Here is a 22,595-nt window from a genome sequence, read left to right as displayed (position 1 = left end):
ATTTGGGAACTGGGCTCACTGATCCTTTATCTCCTTCACTGTCAAATTATGATTTGGAGATGCCAGTGTTGATCTGGGGTGTACAAAGTTAAAAATCACACAACACCAGGTTCTAGTCCAACAGGTTTAATTGGAAGCACACTAGCTTTCGGAGCATCACTCCTTCATCAGGTGATAGTGACAGTGATGAAGGAGCGACACTCCGAAAGCTAATGTGCTTCCAATTAAACCTGTTGGACTAGAACCTGGTGTTGTATGATTTTTAACACTGTCAAATTAGATCACGTGAAGGCACCACTTTGTGTGTGCAGAAATTTGGAAGGAGTGTATTACCAAGGTGAGGCAGAGGGGAGCTCTATTCCTTCTTCATTGCAGGTAAAAATCCAGTCATCACTTGTGAGGTACATTTGATATTGCTGTATGGCACACAGATCTAGCCCATTCACTAAGCCTGTACCACTGCAGTCACCCAAACCATCTTCCACCTAATCTGGGATCAAAGATGGACTCCATCCCCAGGGACACAATGTACAAGACTCTCGATAACATGGGACAGTGGGAAGAGAATGCACTGATCATTGCGATCATCTTGATGATCACCTTTCTGTGCAGCTGTATCAAGCTGTGCATAGACCCTCAGTGTCACTACGTAGTCCAAGGTTCCAGCTGTCCCCAGTATTACAAAGGCTGGGTCTGGCCTCATTGCTGCATAACACTCTAAGTATCTGAACTATTTCATATCAATTGTGCTTATGGAAGAGTTTGCAAAGGGCAACACATTCAACCACAAGTTCATGAGGCAGTGTCAGCATATAATATCCTCCAGACGTTACAGGACAAAGACCAGGTTGATCGTTTCAGCTGGTTCCCTGGACAGATTGTCAAAGTCACTGGAAGAATGCCTCATTGCCAGAACTTTCCACAAGCACCAAGAGGTCGCTTAGCGGATGATGAGAAGGACCTGTCAGATCCATCACGTATACCCAGATTCTCACCATATGCTACCCTCAAAATGGTTGCAGGAAAGGAAAACGACTGTCACATATCTCCATCTGAGTGTGTCTTTGCAAAGAAATTCTGGAGAGATGCAGTGGTCTTTGTTGAGCTTCATCCCAAGCCACTCTGACACATCAACTTGGCGAGAGATGTTTTTTGGTCTGACCAAAACTTGTTGGGCTTCCTGAGTTCAAAGGAGCCTTGATTATCCAAATATCAGATTGTCCAGCAAGATCGCAAGGTCCCAATGCTCGGCCAAACTATGTAATCCAGCATTCAACTAACTGAATGGAATACTGCCCCCCCACATCCTTCAGATAATCGAGGTTCCTCTGTAATGAGTTGACCATGACTAAATGTTGCAGTGGCTAATTGCATTAAAGCTTGAGGCAGCTCCGCGAAGGCACAGTGAGGAAACACTACTGTCTAAGGTCTTTCTGTCAACATATAAGAGTCCATTAAGCTCTCAGACACGGTCATTGCTTCAATGAATGTAAATTGTTTCCCACATGAGTAGACAATGCAATTGCAGGGAAGCTCTGAGGAATGTCAAATTCCAATTTGTTGTTTGTTTCTCTCTGTAAAGACTGTACAGAATTGTTTTAAGACCTTTTGGATGTAATTATGTTTTTTTCATGCATAAAGTATATTTTTGCAAAAAGAACCTAAGTCGTCTCACTTTATATCACTCCAACCTAGGAAATATCATTGATAATTTTAATGAAATGAACCAAATAAATGAACATCCTTATGTGTCTCCCTCCTACTGAAGTGAGGTGACCACAACTGCCCACGGTATATATTCCCATGACAATGTAATGCGGAACAGAGAGTGAAGGTCAAACACGGAAACAACACTCACTGCACCCGGCACCTTCCAGCGGGAGCACAACCGGCAGAGTGCAATCATGGACCTAGTCCGACAGACCAACTACAACCACCGCCACCAGTCCGAGTGAAGACGCAGAGTAGCTGCAGGCCCAACCTCAGGCCTGGGCCTGGCAACCCGCTGCCTAGTAACGGAACCCCACCCATCCACAAGTGATTGACAGCTGCCCTCGACCAATCCGCTGCCTAGTAACGGAACTCCGCCCATCCTCATGTGATTGACAGCTGCCCGTGACCAATCCGCTGCCTAGTAACGGAACCCCGCCCATCCACATGTGATTGACAGCAACCTTCGACCAATCCACTGCCTAGTAACGGAATCACGCCCGTCCGCATGTGATTGACAGCTGTCCTCGACCAATCCGCTGCCTAGTAACGGAACTCCGCCCATCCTCATGTGATTGACAGCTGCCCGTGACCAATCCGCTGCCTAGTAACGGAACCCCGCCCATCCACATGTGATTGACAGCAATCTTCGACCAATCCACTGCCTAGTAACGGAATCCCGCCCGTCCGCATGTGATTGACAGTCGCCCTCGACCAATCCGCTTGCCACGCCGCGGGGGTGGGGAGACGTGGCCGAGGGCCGGCCAATCGGAAAGCAGTTGAAAGGTCGCGCTCGAGGCCTCAGCACGTGTGTGGGAGGAGGGAGCTGCTCAGCGATGGGGAAGCGTCCGGAAGGGAAAAGCAAAAATGTCGGTCGCAGAGATTCAGACGGCAGGAAGGAGCAGCGGGATAGATCCGGGAAGAGGAACAGAAGGATGGGGTGGGTGAGGGACGAAGCCCTGGTTCACGGGAGAGACACAGACACGCATTGCCCGTCTTCCGTGACTCCTAGGCCGCGTGTATTCAGTCCCACTGGTGTCCTAACCCCTCAGACCAAATGACAAACTATCAGCTTGCTTAACACATTGCTGCGCACAGCATTAAAAAGACATCACACTCGTGGTGTGATAACGTTCAAGGCTCTTAGCCTAAAGGTGGAAAGATTTCGTGGTATTTTGGCTGTAGAGATTCAATGGGCATTTTCCATATTCTCTGCATATTGGGATCTTGACAAATGGGCTCTCACGTTTTCTATATTACAGCAATGAGTCTACCACTTCGACTGTAAAATGTTTTAGGGGTGTTCTGAATTCATAGCTATGATTATGAGACTTAAACAAAATTCATAATGTTCTCCATTGCGATTTCAAGCCAGTTAACTCTACTAAACTTACCCTAGTGTCTTAACCCATTGGCTATTGGTCAGGGAGGTGGGGGTGTTGTCATGGTTTAATTTGTTAAGGTTGAAAGTTGGACGCTCAGTCCTTTACAGGTCTCTGAAGATAGAGAGGTTTTAAGCATACCATATATATTAGTATTTAAAGTATGGGAGATAAAATTTAATTGAGCCTCTGTTTTGCAGTTGCACATATGATATGAAGTCAAGGTTGTGCTACTTGAGATGAAACAGAATGTACATTAAACTTGTAGTTATGGTTATATGTTTTATTGATTAATAAAAATGTGATACATATGAAACAACAGGCTTACCTCAGTTGGCTGGAAACTTGGTTTATGAAACAGTATGACACTGACTGCATGGTTTGAATCCATGTTATGTTGAAGGACTTCCCTTTGCACATTTGGAGCACTATGTTCAGTTCTGATTGCTCTGCTATAGGAAAGATGTCATTAAACTGGAAAGGGTGCAAGAAAATTTACTCTGATGTTACCAAGGTTTGAGTTATAAGGAGAAGCTGGAAAGGCTTTTTTCCCTAGCTGAGGAGTGACCTTTTATAGAGGTTTATAAAGTTATGAGGGACATAGATAAGATGAATAGCCGAGATATTTTCCCCAGGATAAAGAAATGCAAAACTAGACAACATAGGCTTAAGGTGAGAGGAAAAGTTTAAGATGGTCCAAAAGGGCAGGTTTTTTTTCACACACCTAGTGGTGTGTATATAGAACATGCTACCAAGAAGTGGTCGAAGTGGGTATAATTACAAAATTTAAAAGACATTTAGGCAGATACATGGATAGAAAAGGTTTAGAGCAACGTGGGCCAAACACAGGCAAATTGGACGAGTTTATTTTAAGAAACCTGGTCAGCATGGATGAGTTGGGGCAACGGATTTGTTTCTGTGCTGTATAACTTTATGACTCTATCTCCCCATAACCTGGGCGATAGTGAGGTTAATCCACCTTCAGGTTTGTTTTTCTAATGAGAAAACACACCTATGGTCTGATAAAACCTATGTCAACTTTATTTATTCACGAAACTTCTCATAATGCCAAATGCTATACTTAAATTATATTTTTAGCTTTTCTTGTGAGCATTTTAAGTTAAAACATAATGTTCAATAATCCAAGTATTGCCAGAAGTCTATTTCTGTAAATAAGTTGTCTTCTGTTTACTTTTTGTATTAGCTTGAGATGATAAAGTTGTATGCCGCCTGATGAAATGAACTAAGATAAATTTTCTTCTCAATGACTATTTACATGCAGAGAGAATACTTCATCTACACCGAGCTGCACTTGAACTGTTCGGCAAAGCTTTAATTCAACAGGGGATTTTACATCTGTTTTCCTTTTTATTTTAAGTGGGAATGGCTAGGTTATTAACATAATTGAATGTAGAGTCCAGTAATCAATCAACTCTAAGCTCCATGAAGTCCTGTCCCTCAAATCAAGTAACTACTGTTAGAAGCTTTTAATACCTTGGTACAAGTTTTTTAATAGACACAATTTGTAATATACAGCAGTGATATTATTAAGTTCTTGTGATTATCCAGCATATGTATGTGTTTATTTCATGTGGGGTTTGGAGGCAGGGTCACAGATTTAAGTTGTGAACAGAACTTGGAGGACAAAGAACATGAGAAGAGAGAAACATTTAACAATTCTGACTCAGTTTAGGCAGTATTGAAAAGGAACAATGTTTAGGAACAAGAGTAGGACATTCAGCCCATTGAACCTGTTCTGCTATGTAATATGGTCATGACTTATCAAATACTTTTGAATTTTACAGATTCAAACCCGCTCAGTAAAAACAATTCTCATCTTGGTTGAAAGTGACATCCTTTTTTCTTAAATTATGCCTTCTGGTTCTAGACTGTTTAACCAAGTGAAGCATCTGCATCTGCCCTGTCTATTCCTTGAGTTTTTTGAGAACGCCTTTCATTCTTCAAAATTCTTGTGAATAGAGGCCCCTTTTCATAAGACATTCCTGCCATCACAACAAGAAATCTGGTGAAAACCTTCATTGCTGTCCCTCTATGATAAAGACATCCTTAGAGGTGCGTACCGAAACTGCACATTATTCTATAGGTACAGTCTAACAGCTCCTTTACAATTGAAGCAGATGTCCTGCAACAAAAAGGTAACATTCCGTGAGCCTTAATAGCTTGCTGCACCTGTATGTTAATTTTCAATGACTTATTAACAAGGACATTTAGATCCCTTTGTCCATTTACAGTTTCTAACCTCTTATCATTTGAGAAATACTCTGCACATCTGTTTCTCCTACTGAAGCAGATAACCTCCCACTTTTCCACATTATATTCTTTCTGTTATGTTCTTGTCCATTCACTAAGCTTGTCCAAATTCTCAAACCACTGTACATCTTCTTCGCTACACACATGTCGACTTGGCGTTGTATCATCCGTAAAAGTGGAAATATTACATTTGGTCCACACCTCCAAATCATTGATGTAAATTTTGATCAGGTGAGGTCTTGCAGTACCCCACTAATCACAGTCTGCCAAAGTGAGGATGACCCATTTATTTCTATTTTCTGCCTATTAGCCAATCCTTAATCAGTGCCAGTACCTTATCTCCTATGCTGCATGTTTTAACTTTGTTAACCAACATCCTGTGGGGACCTTATCAAAGGCCTTCTAAAAATCCAAGTAAATGACATCCATTGACTCCCCTTCATCAAAGTAAGTAACAAGTAATATTGTGAGTAACATCCTTCAAAAACTGAAACAAGTTTGTCAAACACGTTTGTAGATCCATGCTGACTCTGCCCAATGAGATAATTATCTAAGTGCCCATTTATCACATCCTTTAAGATATATTGAGCATATTTTCCTTATTATTAATCTAAGGCTAGCAGGTCTGTAGTTCCCTGTTTTCTCACCGGCTCCTTTCTTAAACAATTTGTGGATAAATACGGAGTGTGAAGCAAAATAATGCATAATAAAATGTGCAGTTAATGAATCAGTGTTTTATCATTGTAGTTTTTAGAATGAACATTTGAAAATGGGTAGAAAGTTAATTTCCGGATACTTTTGCAGTTCTAATATGTGGTAATTTATTTATGTAAGATTTAGACAATCTTAAAGATTATTTGACAATACTGCACTTATAACTTCACAGTGAACTGAAGAAAAATGACTTGAAGCCTAAAAATATTGATGAACAGGAAATTCCATACAAAGTCCGTGAGATAATGAGGTCTCAGGAGAAAATGAAGAAGCAGCTGAATAAGCAGAAGAGAAAGACTGGTAAAGTAGTCAGCCTGACATTGTTTCTTTTGAAGTTAACTGCTCATCTGACAATAGTTGCCCTAAAACTGGATTACAGTGTTATTATAGAACCTGTTCAGACTTGATGCAATGCATTCTTATTCAGGCAAGGTATGTTCAGGCAGATAGGACAAATCCCATTCATCGAACTTAAAGTAAGTAGATACTGCTGTTGTGTCAGGACAAATCTCACAGGCATTTGTGCTGGTTTCTTTTATCCATTCAAGGGGTGGAGTGGCACAAGCAGTCAGTGATCAGTTTGAGGTAAAACTATGTCCAGAAAAGACAACGTTTTGAAGTAAAAAAACTAAGAAAGGTTTAGAAGTGGGGATAGAAGCCTTTATAGTCTAGCTGGATTTGAACTATTTGGGAATATGTTGAAGCAGTTTATTCTGTACATTTGATCAATTTTTAAAAATGCAATATATTTCATTCAACTAGGAAATAAAGTAACTTAGTCAAAGATCTCGGTTCATTCAATCAATGTGAATAAATTTATTTGTGCTTGTACTCGAGATTTATTTCTGTTGCGAGTGGAAATACAGCTTGATTGTATTTTGGTTGAAACAAAATCATTTATGTTTATTTTATTATCTCAGAAAATATCCAAGACTAAAATATGAAAAGCATGAAAGCCATTTTCTGATTTATGTTATCCGCCTGCTTCTGAGCTCCCTCAGCATAGCTGATTCAACCTTTGGTGGCTATGATAGCTGTTTATAAGATACAAATCAGAACAAATGCTTGCATTATATATAATTGATAAATGTGCAAGAGGGAGCAAAGCAAATTCTGCACATAATATTTTACTTGTTAAAGTGAGCCATACGAAACTATAACAGGGTTAACATCGAAGTTCTAAATTTTCCTTTTGACTTCATATTGTGATGCACCTATGGAATCAACAGCTTAGCTGTTTAAAGGCTGCAAATTGTTTAGTTATAGTTATTTAACTATAGATGAGCATTTTGGCCTTTGCAAGTTTTCTATGTATAAGATTTTTCTTTTGTCCTAGCTTTTGCCCATATACTTTGAGTTCCAGCAACCCTAAGCTTCTTTGCTCAAGCTATCATTCTTCACAGGTGAGCTGTACAGAAAGTCTCAAGTTCTCAGCACCTCCTTATACTTCATGTAGCAGATGATATGAAATTGAACGCACGTCAATGATGTATGTGTCTGCATTAAGTTTAATTGTCCTTGCCTTTTTTTTTGCATGGTGGATTTTACAGCCATGTTTCAAGTGCTTTTTGAGCATATGAGTAAGATTCTTCTCTGGGAAGTCTGACTGAAAGTATTTACCAAGAGTTGTCATTTAGTTACTGTTGCATTTTCACGGCCACATCCTCGGTCTCTTTCTGCGTTGGCCAAAGTGACCTATTCTTGTGGAGAAAATGCGTACAACTTTCAAATTGGATTATTTTAGGAATGTAAAGATAACAGTAAATTAATTTTTGTTTCAATATGAAGAAAAGCCAAAAAGAAAACCTACATCAACAGCTAAAGATCTCCATGGAGACATACCAGTTCCAAAGTTTAAGAGGCACAAACGAGAATCCGAGAGAGCCTATATTCAGCGCATGGAGGAGGAAACTCAACATGTGATGTTTATGACCAAAAATCAACTGGCTCGTTGTCCTGAATTAGAGACCGAGAAGGAAGAACAGACAAGCGGTGTGAAGTCAAAGTCTGAGAAAAAGAAAGAGTATGTTCCATTATCTGTGTATTTATGGTACTATATCTTATGGGGAACCTGACATTGTTGATAGATAACTGCAATTACAATATTTTTCCCTTTGCTGAATATATAGCAGGGTGGAAAGGAAAGTGAATCTAATAAGGTCACTGTATATAACACGCACACAGCTGGACTATACTTCTGTATTGTTTGCCCATTGATCACAGCTTTTAACACAAAAAGGTAATTTGTTTACTTTGGAGAAGCAACCTGTATATGCATATATATTTGGTAATGCTTCCTTTATTCAATCCTTTGTATTAAGTCAGCTTAAATGCCCAGATACATATAAAGTGTTCTGCACCTTATCAACAGATGACAGATTCATAACATCTAATTACAAACCAACCTCAAAAACAATGCTGAAGCATTTGTCACAGAAAATATTATCCAAATATTAATGGACAGAAGTTGTTCTTGTTCTTCTTCCAGAGAACTTTAATAATCAGCCCAGTAGCCAGTTTTTTAAGCATCAAGATACTTATCCATGTTACCTTTTTAATAACTGGGATTACCTCTGCTGTACGCAAGCCCCATCAAAATGAAAAAAAAACTGCAGATAAGCTGCAGGATTTTCTTTCGGTACAAATGTTGAATATCAATGCGTATTGCTCATCTTTAAGAATTCCAGCTGACATTTCATTCATCTGCACTGGCTTAACATTCAAGTCTGGTTAGTGAAAGAACCACATGATTAACCCTCTGCATTCATCATGACACCTGTCCTCATCTTTGCAGGATAACTAGTGATTAAGATGTTTTAAAATCCTTTTAGTTTGGGAAGTTATACATTTGTTAGTTAATTTTGATTTGTATCAAATAGGTTTGGCAAGAAACGGTTGGCAAAGTTTATTAAAAAGAGAACTGAAAAAAAAGTGATGAAATTGGAGAAAGAAATGTTTACAGGTAAGTGGTGAACACGAAATCTGATAGCACGGTGTCTATCTGTTCTGCATTCTAGCAGAATATCGCTTATTAAAATTATTCCTTTTAATGCTGTCTATCTACTGCCTGAGGTGATTTAAAAAATGTATTTGCTTCAATCCCAAGAAGAGTAAGCATAAGTCAGATATTGCACAAAGTTAAGATCTCTCATTGTTGGAAAATCCTTATGAAGTTAACATTACTATTACAGTGAGTGTCACTGAAAGGAGTGGACAAGGTGAGGACAGTGATAGACAGCATTACTGAGGAATGGGTAAGGTGAGGTTCATAACCTGGGACAGTCAGCATCACTGAGTGAAGTGGGCAAGGTGAGGAGCTCCACAGGCAGACAATCTGGCAGTGAACTTCAGTGGGGCCTGGAAACACAGAAGATAGGATCAGTAGTAGGCAATTCAACCCCTCCAGCCTGCTTCACCATTCTTTATTCATGGCTGATTATTGAGCTCAATATGCTAATCCTGCTGTCCGCCAATATCCCTTGACCCCCTTCAGCCATGCCTTCTCCTTGAAAACCAGTTTCTGTGCCTCGACCAGTTTCTGTGGTAATGAATTCTACAGGCTCTCCACTCTCTGGGTGAAGAAATTTCTCATCTCCGTCCTAAAAGGTTTACTCTTTAAATGATGATCCCTGATTCTAGACTCCCACACTATCAGGAACATCCTTCCTCATCTAGCTTGTCTAGTTCTGTTCGAATTTTATAGGTTTCTATGAGATGCCCCTTCATTTAAACTCCAGTGAATAAAATGATGACTGACTCAATCTCTATTCATATATCAGTCCTGCTATCCCAAGGATCATTTTCAGGGCCTTTTTTGGTCCTGCTCTGTTTTCAACCAGATCTTGATCCATTCTAATGTATCATGCCTAAGTGAATAGACAACAGAGTCGCAGATGGAGTATAATATGGCAGAGTGTAAGTTTGTTCAATTTTTAAGAATGGAAAAGCAGTTTTTTATTTAAAAAAGAAGTAAAATCTCTAAATGTTAATGTTCAGAAGGGCTTGAGCGTACTTATGCTCGGAACCCAGAAAGCTAACATGTAGGTTGTTTTGGACCAGGCCAGACCCTAACTTTGCAGGTTGTTTTAAGGAGGTGTAGAGTGGATGTTCCAGGAGTGATGCAGCTAGCCCAAACACTTTGTTTTAAACAAAACAGAATTTATTTACAAGATTACTGACTGAAACACAAACAAAAGAGAACAGAATGTAGAATAACATAACCTATTCGAAAATCCAACAGATAATCCAAATTTAGTGATGCTGTTCCCAATACTTGCAACAATCCCCATAAACACGCCTTGGTGAGATGTCAGAGAGATTCAGCATGGAACGCCTTCCATGTAGCTGTTTCTTGGACCAACAGCCTCAAAACTGACTGCTTTCAGCGAACAGCCAGATTGCTCAAACCATACCAGAGAAAAGCTGAGCTGGTAGAACTGGTCACTCCTGTTTTATTGTACAAGTGGATTTTTTTTAAAAAACTTTAAAGCATTCTCAAGTAGTTAGACCTAGACTTTTCAGAATCGCTGCTTTTGAGACCTCTAACAAAGAAAGCCAAGGACAGCATAACCTTATTAAAGGAGCAACATTGTCACAATATACAGGAAGCAATTAGAAATGTGAATGGCATGTTGCCCTTTATTCCAAGGGGATTTGAAGTATAAGAATAAGGAAATCTTGCTATGGAGCTTTGGTGCGATCACATCTGGCATACTTCTGCCATTTTAGTATTTAGATATCAACAAGTCTGGAATCTTCGAATCAATACTGTGTCACACTTTAGTTTAATACATTTCTATTGGCTTGCAGCAGCTGTTTTTGCTCTTCATTGATAGTGTAGTGATTGTAATGAGGTCAGACAGCTGGACTTTAGAATGAGTTCCCTGATTCGGGCTGTTAACACAGGTCAATCAGGGAGCCCTGGCTGACAGATGAAAAACAGATGAGTGTCAGAGGTTCATTAAGAGTTACTTCTAAGGGAACCAAACCAGTGTCGAGTCCTATGCACGTGTGAGTAAGGGAAGACTTGGTGCTGGGATACCGACCTCTCTGGAGTTCTTTTAGTGGCAACGAGAAAAAAGAAATTGTAAAGAAATTCACTTGTGGCAGTCGCCTTTGAGTTGGGATAAGCATTTCTGACATTAGCACAGTAGCTCAGTGGTTAGCACTGCTGCCTCACAGAGCTAGGGACCCGTGCTCAGTTTCTGCCTCAGGTGATTGTGTGGAGTTTGCACATTCTCCCCGTGTCTGCATGGGTTTCCTCGTGCTCCGGTTTCCTCCCACAATCCAAAGACGTACAGGTTTGGTGAATTGGCCATGATAAATTGCCCATAGTGTTAAGTGCATTTGTTAGGGGGTAGGGGAATGGGTCTGAGTGGGTTACTCTTCGGGGGGTTGGTGTGAACTTGTTGGGCTGAAGGGCCTGTTTCCACTCTGGGTAATCTAATCTAATTGTGCAATTATTTGGGAAGCTTTTACTCACTCGATCCTGCTGAGCCAGTATACTGAAATAATGCAATATTTTCTCCAAACAAGTGACATTGGGCTAGATGAAAAGCAACGAGTAATTCTCCTGACAGCTTGTGGGCCTGCAGTATTTTTGATTATTATGAGCCTAATGTTTCATGAGGTACCAGGTACTAAAACCTTTCAAGAGTTGATGAGTTTAGTTATTAAATATTACGACGCAAACCACCTCTAATTCTGAGACGCTCTTGGTTTTAATGAGCAGCTTAAAAACCAGGGGAATCTGTATTGGAATTTTTGAGGTTAAGACAACAGGCAGAGGCATGTGACTTTGGTTTAACCCATAATAAGACACTGAGAGACCGTTTGATATGTGGGATTAATGATGTAACTGTGCAACAGTGCCTACTGGCTGAAGCCCAACTGGACTTCAAACAGGCAGTACAACTGGCTTTGTCATTAGTAAATGCAGCAAGTGGAGTATATTAATAGGAAATATACAGAAGTTTTGGAGAGGGTCCAAAGAAGGTTTATCAGGATGCTGCCTGGACTGGAAGGCTTGCTATATGAAGAAAGGTTGAATAAGCTCGGACGTTCCTCTCTGGAGAGAAGGAGGAAGAGAGGAAACCTGATCGAGGTGTACAAAATAATGAGAGGAATAGATAGAGTCAATAGCCAGAGACTTTTCCCCAGGGCAGGATTGACTGTTACGAGAAGTCATAGTTTGAAGATATTAGGAGGAAGGTATAAAGGAGACATCAGAGGTAGGTTCTTTACACAGAGTTGTGAATGCATGGAATGCATTGCCAGTTGAGGTGGTGAAAGCGAAGTCATTGGGGACATTTAAGCGACTGCTGGACATGCACATGGATAGCAGTGAGTTGAGGAATGTGTAGGTTAAGTTACTATATTTTACATTAGGATTAAATCTCGGCACAACATCGTGGGCTGAAGGGCCTGTTCTGTGCTGTACTTTTCTATGTTCTATATCAGTTATCAAATCCAGGATATTCTGATGGAAGTGGACACCCTTGCCAGGCTGACTGAGCTTGGGGTGAATGAAGCCCACTTACATAGCCTCTCTCAGGACATATCCTCAATAGAGGGACTCTGCCAAAACAAAGCCAAGCTTTAGCCAAACAGTTAACATTTCCTTCAGGATTCGGGCCAGCAAGCTATTGTAGTTGCTGCCGGTATGAGGATTTGAGACAGCAAAAGAGTCCCTCTAGGCTTGAATTGTTTAAGAAAACTCATTGGGGAAGCGATAATGGTATTATCACTGGACAGTTTTTTTTAATAGATTTTTTTATTGAAGAGAAAGGAAATTTTTAAAACCTTTTTTACGAACTTACAAAATAACACAAATATAACCACTAATATACAATTAAATATTAAATAAATAATAACCAAAACACAACAAACAAAAAAAACTCAACTAAATACTAATCTAACCTACAAATAACCAAAGCATATAATAAAATATCTTGCATTACTCAAAAAAAATAATATTTTTTACGGGATTCCTCCCCCTGGGGGCCCCCGGACCAGCCAGAACCACTACCACGACTAGATAAAAACCCTTAACAATATGGCCGAGGTATCTATCTATATAGTTCAGGAAGGACTACCATATTTTTATAGAATAATTCCGTTTTTTAGTGCACCATATTTGTAAGGAAGTCGAGGGGAATACATTCCATGGTTAACCTGTGTCAATTCGAAAGTCCTGGAGGGCCCTCAGCTACCCAATTTACTAAGATATTTTTCCTTGCAGTAAAGGAGAGAATGGAAAATAATTTCCTCCCGTGCACATCCAGGGAGGGCAGGTTCGAAAAGCCCAGGAGAAGAGATACTGGATCTACTCCAATTTCTGCTCCCAAGATTTCTGTCGTGCATTTGCTACTCTGATCCAGTATTTGTGGATCTTATGACATGTCCATAAGCAGTGTGTGAGAGTGCTCACTTCTATTTTACGTTTAGGACACATTGGAGATGTTCCTGCCCTAAACTTTGCCAGTCGTTCCGGTGCTATATGAGTCCTATGGAGTATCTTTAATTGAATAGCTTGGGTTTTGTTACAAATAGAGATCTTTCTGGCATTTTCCCCGATGTCGTCCAACTTTTCTGAAAGGATTTCCAACCCCAATTCCTGATTCCATGTTTTAAACAATTGTTCCATATCTTTCAAAACTTCGTTCTGTAATGAGTGATAAAGAGTGCTGACCGAGGGTGGATCCATTGGCCATAACACTCCTCTTTCCCTATCCAATTTATAAGAGCTATCTAATAATGTGGTCGTCTTCTGTATATAATCTCGAATTTGGACAAATCGAAAAAGGTCTCCATTGGGGCAGTCCAAATTTCTGGTGCAGCTGTTCAAAAGACATCATAACCTCCCCATTGAACAGATCCCCCTAAGCAAGAAATACCCCTGGACCTCCAGGTTTTAAATGCAGTGTCTGTGTGCCCAGGTTAATAATCCCATGCTCCCACTATAGAAGTATAAGGAGGGATTTTTTGTGAATTACCCTCGTATTGCCGCATTATCGTCCAAGCTTTAATTGTATTTTAATACAATAGGGTTTTTTACAATGCTCCATAATAACTTTCAGCTTATCTATAGATAAGAGATTAATGAGGGGACACTTCGCTTGAGAAACCTCAATGTCCAGCCAGATTGATTGCAGGTCACACGAGACCCAGTCAGCTACGTAGCTTAATAGAGAACTCAGCTGGTACTTCCTAAAGTCTGGAAAATCCAGTCCTCCCCTTGCTTGTGGAAGTTGCAGATTCTTTAATTTACTAAGGGGCCGTCTATGATTCCAAATGAAAGATCGAGCCAACCGTATAGTTTACACAGTGCCGGCGTTGGCAACATCACAGGGAGCATTCTCATACGGTATAAGAGACGAGGCAAAATATTCATTTTAATTAGAGCTATTCTGCCTAACCAAGATATCAGAAGAACACTCCCAGCATTTAAGGTCCTGCCTTATCCTCTCTAATAGGTGCACAAAATTGGCTTTATATTGCTGACCAAATACTGTGGTGATAAAAATACCTAAATATAAAAAAAACCCTCCAGAAATCATTGAAAGGGAAAGCAAGACCTGTCTGATAAATTGGACATACTAGCGAGATCACTGGACGGTTAATCCAGACACCCAGGTAATGTTCTGACTTCGAATCCCAGCACTGCAGATGGTGGAATTTGAATTCAATAAATATCTGGAATTACGAGTCTAGTGATGATCATGAATCCATTGTCGATTGTCGGAAAAACCATCTGGTTCACTAATGTCCCTTAGGGAAGGAAGCTGCCATTCTTATCTAGTTTGGCTGACATGTGACTCCAGACCCAGAGCAATGTGATTGGTTTAACTGTCCCATGGGGAATAAATGCTGGCCTAACCAGCGATGCTCTCATCCTGTAAATGAATAAAGAAAAAATCCAGGAAGAGTGCATACTTTGGAAGGTCCACCTCTATCTGGCTTGCAACTAAATTGCTTGGCAACATCCAAATCCAGACTAATCAAAATAGACATCTGGTTAAATGGTCACCTGGTTCTAATGACAGTTGCTATCAGCAATGCTGTATCACTGATTGCAGAACCAGTGTTTAACAAAATTTGCTCTGGGCTTCAAGTTTGCATAAGAGCTTGGCTCGATTGAGAATCTACACTGGTGAGCCTTTACAGATTAACGATATAACTTTGATTCCAGTCTCACGTGAGAGGCAGCTGGTTCAGTTACCGTACAGTATAGGGTTAGCATTGGCTCTCAGATGGCCCTGTGGATAGGAATGCCCAATAGAGTATGCTTCCCAGACTTCGGCTGATGCAGAGCACAAATATGCTCAGTTAGAGAAGGAAAGTTTGGTCGTCTTTGGTGTGAGAAAGTTCCACCAATACCATTAGGACGTAAATTTATAATAGTAATGAAGATCTGGAACCCGGGGGAGGGAGTGGTCTCTATTCCACGATCAGTCAATAAATACTCACAATTGGTCTGCTTCTTTATGATTTCATTCTTTATTTCTTCATACGGCTGGGGACAGAGCATCCGGAAACACACAGGTTGTATACATCCGTGTTCCTCAGCAGCTGCACACATGGCTTAAAACAAAGGTACAGGATTTGATCACATAGTACATTCAGACAATTACCAATCGATTTACAATATTGCTTTATTTGACAGTTACTTGGTCCAATGATATTACCTGGAAACCAACTTTGTTTTCCAACACTCAGGCCATCCTTATCTCACTAACCAAACCTTTGAGGATGGTCAGTAATGTCTTATCTAGTTTAGTTATTTCTATGCTGTAGCAGGAGCATTGACTGCTAATCTCTATTGAAGCAGACTGGGGTTAGTCAATTATGCAGCTATAGCAAAATCGAAAGCCACTTTATACAGTTCTTAGCAGAATTGTCAATTTGCAGCCTAGAAGCCATTTTGTCATGTTATTTGCATCGAGAAACCATTTTATTATCAACTAAGTTATTAAGAGCATCTGTTAAGCGGTTACCTCAGCCTGTATTCAGGTTTCAGATCTTGAGGTTCTTGAGGACAGGGTCGTACCACTCATAGCTTTTGGACAAATTCAATGCTGGACTCTAGTGTGTAAAATTAGAAGTTAGGAGTCAAAATTGCACATGCGGGTGTAGTGAGCTGATCCTGATGGTAGATGCATCACTGGAAGAGTTCATTCTGGTTTTAAACTTTCTGATTACTGCTGATAATGTGGATGGAAAAAGATCCAATCCTAGCAAAATGAAAAGAGCTGGTTGTGGTGGTGGAACCAAAAGGGCCATCACAACCAGCAATGGAACCTTTCTAGACCAGATTGCTGTAGAGAATGGCCCTTGCTGCTAGATATAGGTGGTCAATCCTTTATCCAAAAGTTTTTTTTCCTGAAGTTTTTTTCTCATTAATAATGTTGTTTAGCCTGCAAATAGTTAACACAACTCCACACCCATTCGACCAACGTTACTCAGATGTGACATAATGTCGTGACCCAGCACTGGCAGGTGTCAATTCTGTCTCAATGCTCGTAGTAATCACAGGTGGGTCTGCTGTTTGGTAATTTTTTTTAACTATGAAAATGCCATTTAATCCTTCATCCAAAAAATTCCGAAAGACAGCTGGTTCCGAGTGCTTTGGATAAAGGGTTGTCTATTTGTACTGGCTGGACTCCACGAGGGTCATTCAGGGGTTTCCAAAATGAAGACATTGGTGAGAAGTTACGTCCAGTGGCCAGGATTGGATGCAGATGTAGCCACCTTGTTGGGCCAGTGCCCAGCATGCCGACATGGGCATAACTTACCCCCAGCAGCTCCCCCACATTCGTGTGATTGGCAAGGTGAATCGGTTACACATTGATTAGCCTGGTCTTTTCATAGGCTCTACATTCTTAGTCATTGTGAGCATCCACTCAGTGTTTGGGCAGGCATAGAATTCATTTGTCAAACACTGGGACAATGATAGAAAAACTGCGAGCATCTTTTGCAGCACACTGGCTCCCAGAGGAGTTGGTCACAGACAAGAGGCCATTGCTTACCAATAGGAAATCCGAGTAATTCCCATTGTGGAAGGGCATTCTGCATATGAAGAAAGCTCACTGGTGGAAAGACAGTCCAAACTTTGAAGGTAGGCTTAAAGAAACATCTTTTGGCTTCACTCAGATCCTATTTAATTATAGGACCATGTCTCATACAACTACAAGGATAGCTCCAGCAGAATTGCTGATGGGGCGGCACGGTAGCACAGTGGGTAGCACTGCTGCCTCACAGCGCCAGAGACCTGAGTTCAATTCCCGTCTCAGGTGACTCTGTGTGGAGGTTGCGCATTCTCCTGTGTCTGCGTGGGTTTCCTCCCACAATCCAAAAATGTGCAGGTTAAGTGAATTGGCCATGCTAAATTGCCCGTAGTGTTAGGTGAAGGGGTAAATGTAGGGGAATGGGTCTGGGTTGGTTTTGCTTTGGTGGGTCGGTGTGGACTTTTGGGCCGAAGGGCCTGTTTCCACACTGTAAGTAATCTAAAAAAAATACTCTGCACTAGGCTAAACCTGTTCCTCCTGGATCTAGAATCAGCATCAGGAATGCCAGGAACATCAGATTCTTCGAAGCAAGAGAAACAATTTACTTCAAGGAGCTAAGTTTGGTGCCAAATCCGCAGAAATAACCCTGCATGAGTAAGAGGCATGGTCGATGCAAGGTCAGGTCCCATGATGTATAAATTTTGGGTAAATCGGATGGTTTTAAACAAACACTTGGACCACATGAAAGTTACAAATTCATGAACGGTGTAGGAACAAAACGTGCCCGGCTCCTCGACAGCCTTTCCAACTGTTCTTTGTTCCCTCTCTGCTTCTAACGTCAAATAAACTTTGCAGACTGAGATGGAGCAGCCTTGATGCCTTTACTGTTTGAAGAAGAGGATGAATTCTGTCGAGGTGCTCCAGGCACAAGAGTTCAGCTAGGATCCAGTACATGGCGCCCATATCAGAGGCTGAATCAGAGGAACTAGACTTGAGTGTGACAACAACCCAGGAGAGGCTACAAGAGAAATAACAGGCCTCTGAAGGAGGGAAGTAGTGATTGTAATGTGGTCAGCCAGGTGGGCCTCGTTGAATGAGTTCCCTGATTGGGCCTGTTAATCTGGTCCAATTAGGGACCCCTCAACTGACAGGTATAAACAGGAGTGGCAGAGGTTCTACACACAGAGCTAGCATCTAAGGAATTTGGATTGGTGTCAAGTACTTTGCACATGTAAATAAAGGGTGACTCGGTGACGGGATACTGGCCTTTGGAGCTGTTTCAGGTAGCCTGTTCACAACTATACCAGCTGTTTCTCCATTTATGTACTGAGTGTTAAAACTTGCACCTTACTTAGAATGAGAATTGATCTGACCGTCCCATACCCATAACTTGGAGCTGTCTCTGGGAAGATTCCGAGAAGTCATCTCTCCCTCTCCCACCAACACAGTTTTGCCTCGAATTAAAGGAAACTATCCTTTAAATTTTCACATTCAACAGGGTTGCCTTTTCTATCTTCCAATTCAAAGGGATGTTTGGGAATTCTTGAAGATTAAAATAGTGTATTCCTGAACTCTGGCTACCTCTTTCAAAACACAAGGCGCAGAAATTGTTTCCTTTAAACACATTAATTTCTCTAGTGCTGTTTCTTTACTAAATCTTTAAGGTTTTAATTTTTACTAAATCTTTGTGCCTCTTTTTTTTCCCAAAATGTTTTTGTTTCCAATCATAAAGAGATCCACAGACCATACAGTGCAACACAGATGTAACATTTTTGCAAGCAAATCATTCCATTTTTAGGTCAAATCTGCACCAAAGTACAGAAGTCAGTATTGTCGGCTCCTTTTGTATTAAATGTTTAAAACTCCAACAAGAGGATTGAGAATGCAGCCTGTTGACAAGATAACTGCTGATGAAGTTTGCTCATCTGCTATTTTCTAAGTTCACATTCCTGACATTTGTTTTTGTGCTCTTCAGTTTTTAGTATGAGCACTAGGTGGAGCAGTTTACCTAAATAAAGCTGCACCAACTGAAGATTTCATTGAGCAAGAACAGTCTCCTATGAGCTCTGCTGCAGAGTTGTCTTAGTTTCAGAATGTACGGTATAGTAGAAATTCACCTGCTGGATGTTTACCCAGCTTAACTGACAGGATGAAGAAGAGTTGCACTAAGACTTAGTATTAAAATGTGTGTATTTTGTAACTGCCTGAAGCTGAAATTAACCATGAAGGTCTGGAGTCTTGCACTTTAGAGCCTAAATAAAGGGTCAGGTTTGTGGATAAAAATTTGCATGCACGAAATTTCAGATAGGCCTTTAAGATGAATTGAGTTGATGTGTTTGAGTGAGAATCCACAGTAAACATAAAAGTATTTTCTGAGAATGGGATTGATCTTGTTTGCAGATACTGTGAGATTTGGAGAAGTGGCCATGCAGCCCCCTACCCTCACAGCTAAACCCAGGAAAAGCCAAACCAATCATCAGGTAACAACTTTGTTTGTGTACTGTCAACTATGTCAAACTGAAATAATTAATTTGTGTCAAGAGCAACAGTTCATTTATAATTCCTGTTTGTGGTGTTTTGACATTACCATTTCTAACATAGGCCTTTTTTAAAATTTGTGAAGTTGCAATAGTTCCAAGTATTTGGCACAATCTGTTATTTGTTAGCCACTTAATACTGTAGGATCATAATTGTTACAACAGAAGAGAGAATTTGTCTAATCTTACTAACTACTGCCATAGAGTTCATAGAAGTTCATAGAATCCCTATACTGTGAAGCAAGCCATTCAGCCTTTCGAGTCCACACTGATCCTGAGAAGAGCATCCGACCCAGACCTGTTCCCTACCCAATCTCTAGACCAGTTCAGTCAATTGTAGTTGCATGCCCTTTTCTCTGGAGACCTGCAGTGTTGTTTCCCTCTTTTTGGATGCTTGTTTAATTTTTTTTTTGAAAATCATGATTGAATCAGATTCCACCGCACACAGGCATGCATTGCAAATTCGAACCATAATGAAATTCAGTGTATTATAAAAGGGTAAACCACTTTTTTGGGGGCTAATGTAACTAGCTATGTTTGTTTGTGTATAAAAAGGTGAGTTATTCAATGTTTAAGAATACGGTTTCCTTATCATGTTTGGTTATAAAACATCCTTTGAAGTAGGAAGAAGGACTACTAAAATTTTGGAACTTCTTTCCCCATTTGATTAGATCAAGGCTGATCTGTATCATCATTCCTTTGATGATAATATTTGCTATCCTTGCCCAATAAGTATCTTAAGTGTGATTTACATGGTGGAAAAATAAGATTATCATATTGAAGTGTTATAAACATTAGAGATCATACCTTTTATGAGCAGGTGGAACAATTTGTTTGTTTAACCTAGAGTTTTTACATCCTCGTTATGACAGTTCTTCAGCATAAAGATAAACTGTAACAACAGTGTGCATGTAATGATTATATCATTAGCATCTAAACTAAAAACTGTCCCAAACAGAATCATTTTAGATTGAGGTCCAAAACAACAAGGGATTGGCCAAGTGCTAAGAGTATGCCATGAACTGGCAAGCAATGAACAGGAAATTGAACTTATGTTTTTAGATAGTTTGTGGAGCCATATTACAACTGTAGGAGATTTGAATTATCCAAGTTTAGACTTGGGATTGTGAAATTGTTGGAAGAAGGAGAAATTTCTTTGCACCGTGCTTATGACTTGTTTATCAGTTTTATTGCTTCCACTTCAAAGAAGGAAGCACCACTAAAACTGGAAGTAAATCATTAACCAGGCCCAAGATAGGATCTTCATCAAGATGTGAAGAATTCTGAGGAAATATGAAATGAATACCAGTAGTTCTGACTATCGTTTTCCAAAATTCCATGGTGAGAGACATGTTTAGGAAATCATAAAGTGATATTAGAAAAAAAATTGAATTCTATGCATAGGGTGTTTAAATTATGGATTTCTGTTATAGGTTGTTATTAAAGCAAATGCAAGAATTTCTTTTAAAAGGTTATTGTGGTTTGAAAGAGGAATATAAAGGAACACAGTGAGCAGTAGAGAGGGCTAGTGGAAAAGAACACAACTAATTTAATGGAACAAATGGCTTATTGCCATGCTGCAATGTCTTATGATTTAATACTAAGTTCTTACCTTCAAGTATACATTCGGTAGAGCTTTGTGATCAATAATGACAAAAATAAAACCAGCTTTATGTACCTTTTTAAGTTTCAAAATTTTATTATAGAATTTTGGATGTTGTAATGTGCACCTTTAGACTTAACGGTAATTTGGTCTAATGATCTATCAGCAGTGAAGGTTTCCATATTTTCCTTTGCTTTGTACTAAATTCATTATTTGTCCTTTCTAGCCTGGCCAGAGACAGTTACTTCTGAAGTCTCTGATTCAGCAAAACGAGTGTTCTTCAGATCAGAAAGTGGAAGGTACCCAATACAGTAAACTGCCCACCATGTCAATGGCTCGCCAGAGGATGATGTTAGAGGAGAGGGAGAGGATCATTAAAGCTTACAGAACACTGAAGAAGCAGAAACAGCAAATTCTGTCCCAGAATAAAGATAGCATGGAAAAGCTGAAAAACCCAAAATAGTCAATCTCGGGATGGACCTATTTGATGCACTGATTCAGGGGCTTGCTGGAACTGACGAGGACAGAATGTTCTTGAACTGTTGCTTAATAATTGCTTTTCTTGAAAACTGTTAATATGTACAGTAAAAGGTCTAAACTATGGTCAACCTACTAATGAAGAGATCCATTTTTGGAACCAAACATTTATAAGCGGAATTTTAAACATGCCTGCCCGCTGTAGGTAACTATGGAAATGTACAACTGCAATTGAGACCCTGCCAGTCTGTCTTAAATGATAACTATTCCGATATACTGGTATACTTGATGTGTCCCTGAGCTAACTGTTGTGGAGTGGTTTTGAATTATCTTCCTGTGCCCTTGTTTTTATTTTATTGGATCTGTTTATTTTAGTCTGATGAGGTTTGACCATTTGAAGGGATCAGGGCATTGCTGTCAATTTTTAGTTATAAGGATGCTTTTTTTTTTAAAAAATCCTTTTTATATTAAAAAGACACAAGTTTTGAAAAATGTCAATACCAAAGTTTTATATTATATCATCCATCCAAACAGAAATGGCCTGTGCCCAGTATGGTCATGTGTGGTCTATTCGCTTCTTGCACCTCCATGCTCTTTATTGCTCTGAACAGCCAAGCATTCTTATTACTTGAGTTCAGTAGATTATTGGCTTGCAGAGTGGGCTGTTTGGCCATATACAACTTGCTTATCAGCACTATGTTTAAAAAAAAATGCAAATCTTGCACACTTTAAGAATAGCCATGAAAGTGCTATGTTTGGTCAGATGGTGCCTGTAACAGTTCCCAGTGAAACTTTGTAGTTGGGAGTACAAAGTTCTGTGATAAACCTGCTCGTAATCCCTCGGCAAGTTTGCATTCTGTGAGTGCGTAGGATCTGCTAAGTGAATGATTTATAG

At 40.0% G+C, this 22,595-nt stretch overlaps 1 protein-coding gene across 1 annotated transcript; it reads left to right on the top strand.

Annotated features, from left to right (window-relative positions):
- The first annotated feature begins 2,505 nt into the window (after positions 1-2,505).
- ccdc137 (coiled-coil domain containing 137) lies at positions 2,506-22,192 on the top strand. The gene is made up of 6 exons (XM_060844836.1): positions 2,506-2,650; positions 6,250-6,377; positions 7,866-8,100; positions 8,957-9,039; positions 19,484-19,563; positions 21,450-22,192. The coding sequence occupies exons 1-6, from the start codon at positions 2,547-2,549 to the stop codon at positions 21,684-21,686; spliced, it is 867 nt and encodes a 288-aa protein (XP_060700819.1). The 5' UTR covers positions 2,506-2,546; the 3' UTR covers positions 21,687-22,192.
- Positions 22,193-22,595: the final 403 nt, after the last annotated feature.

This window comes from Hemiscyllium ocellatum, chromosome 25 (genome assembly GCF_020745735.1).
Source record: "Hemiscyllium ocellatum isolate sHemOce1 chromosome 25, sHemOce1.pat.X.cur, whole genome shotgun sequence".
Classification (NCBI taxonomy): Eukaryota; Metazoa; Chordata; class Chondrichthyes; order Orectolobiformes; family Hemiscylliidae; genus Hemiscyllium; species Hemiscyllium ocellatum.
This window is presented reverse-complemented; position numbering and strand designations above follow the sequence as displayed.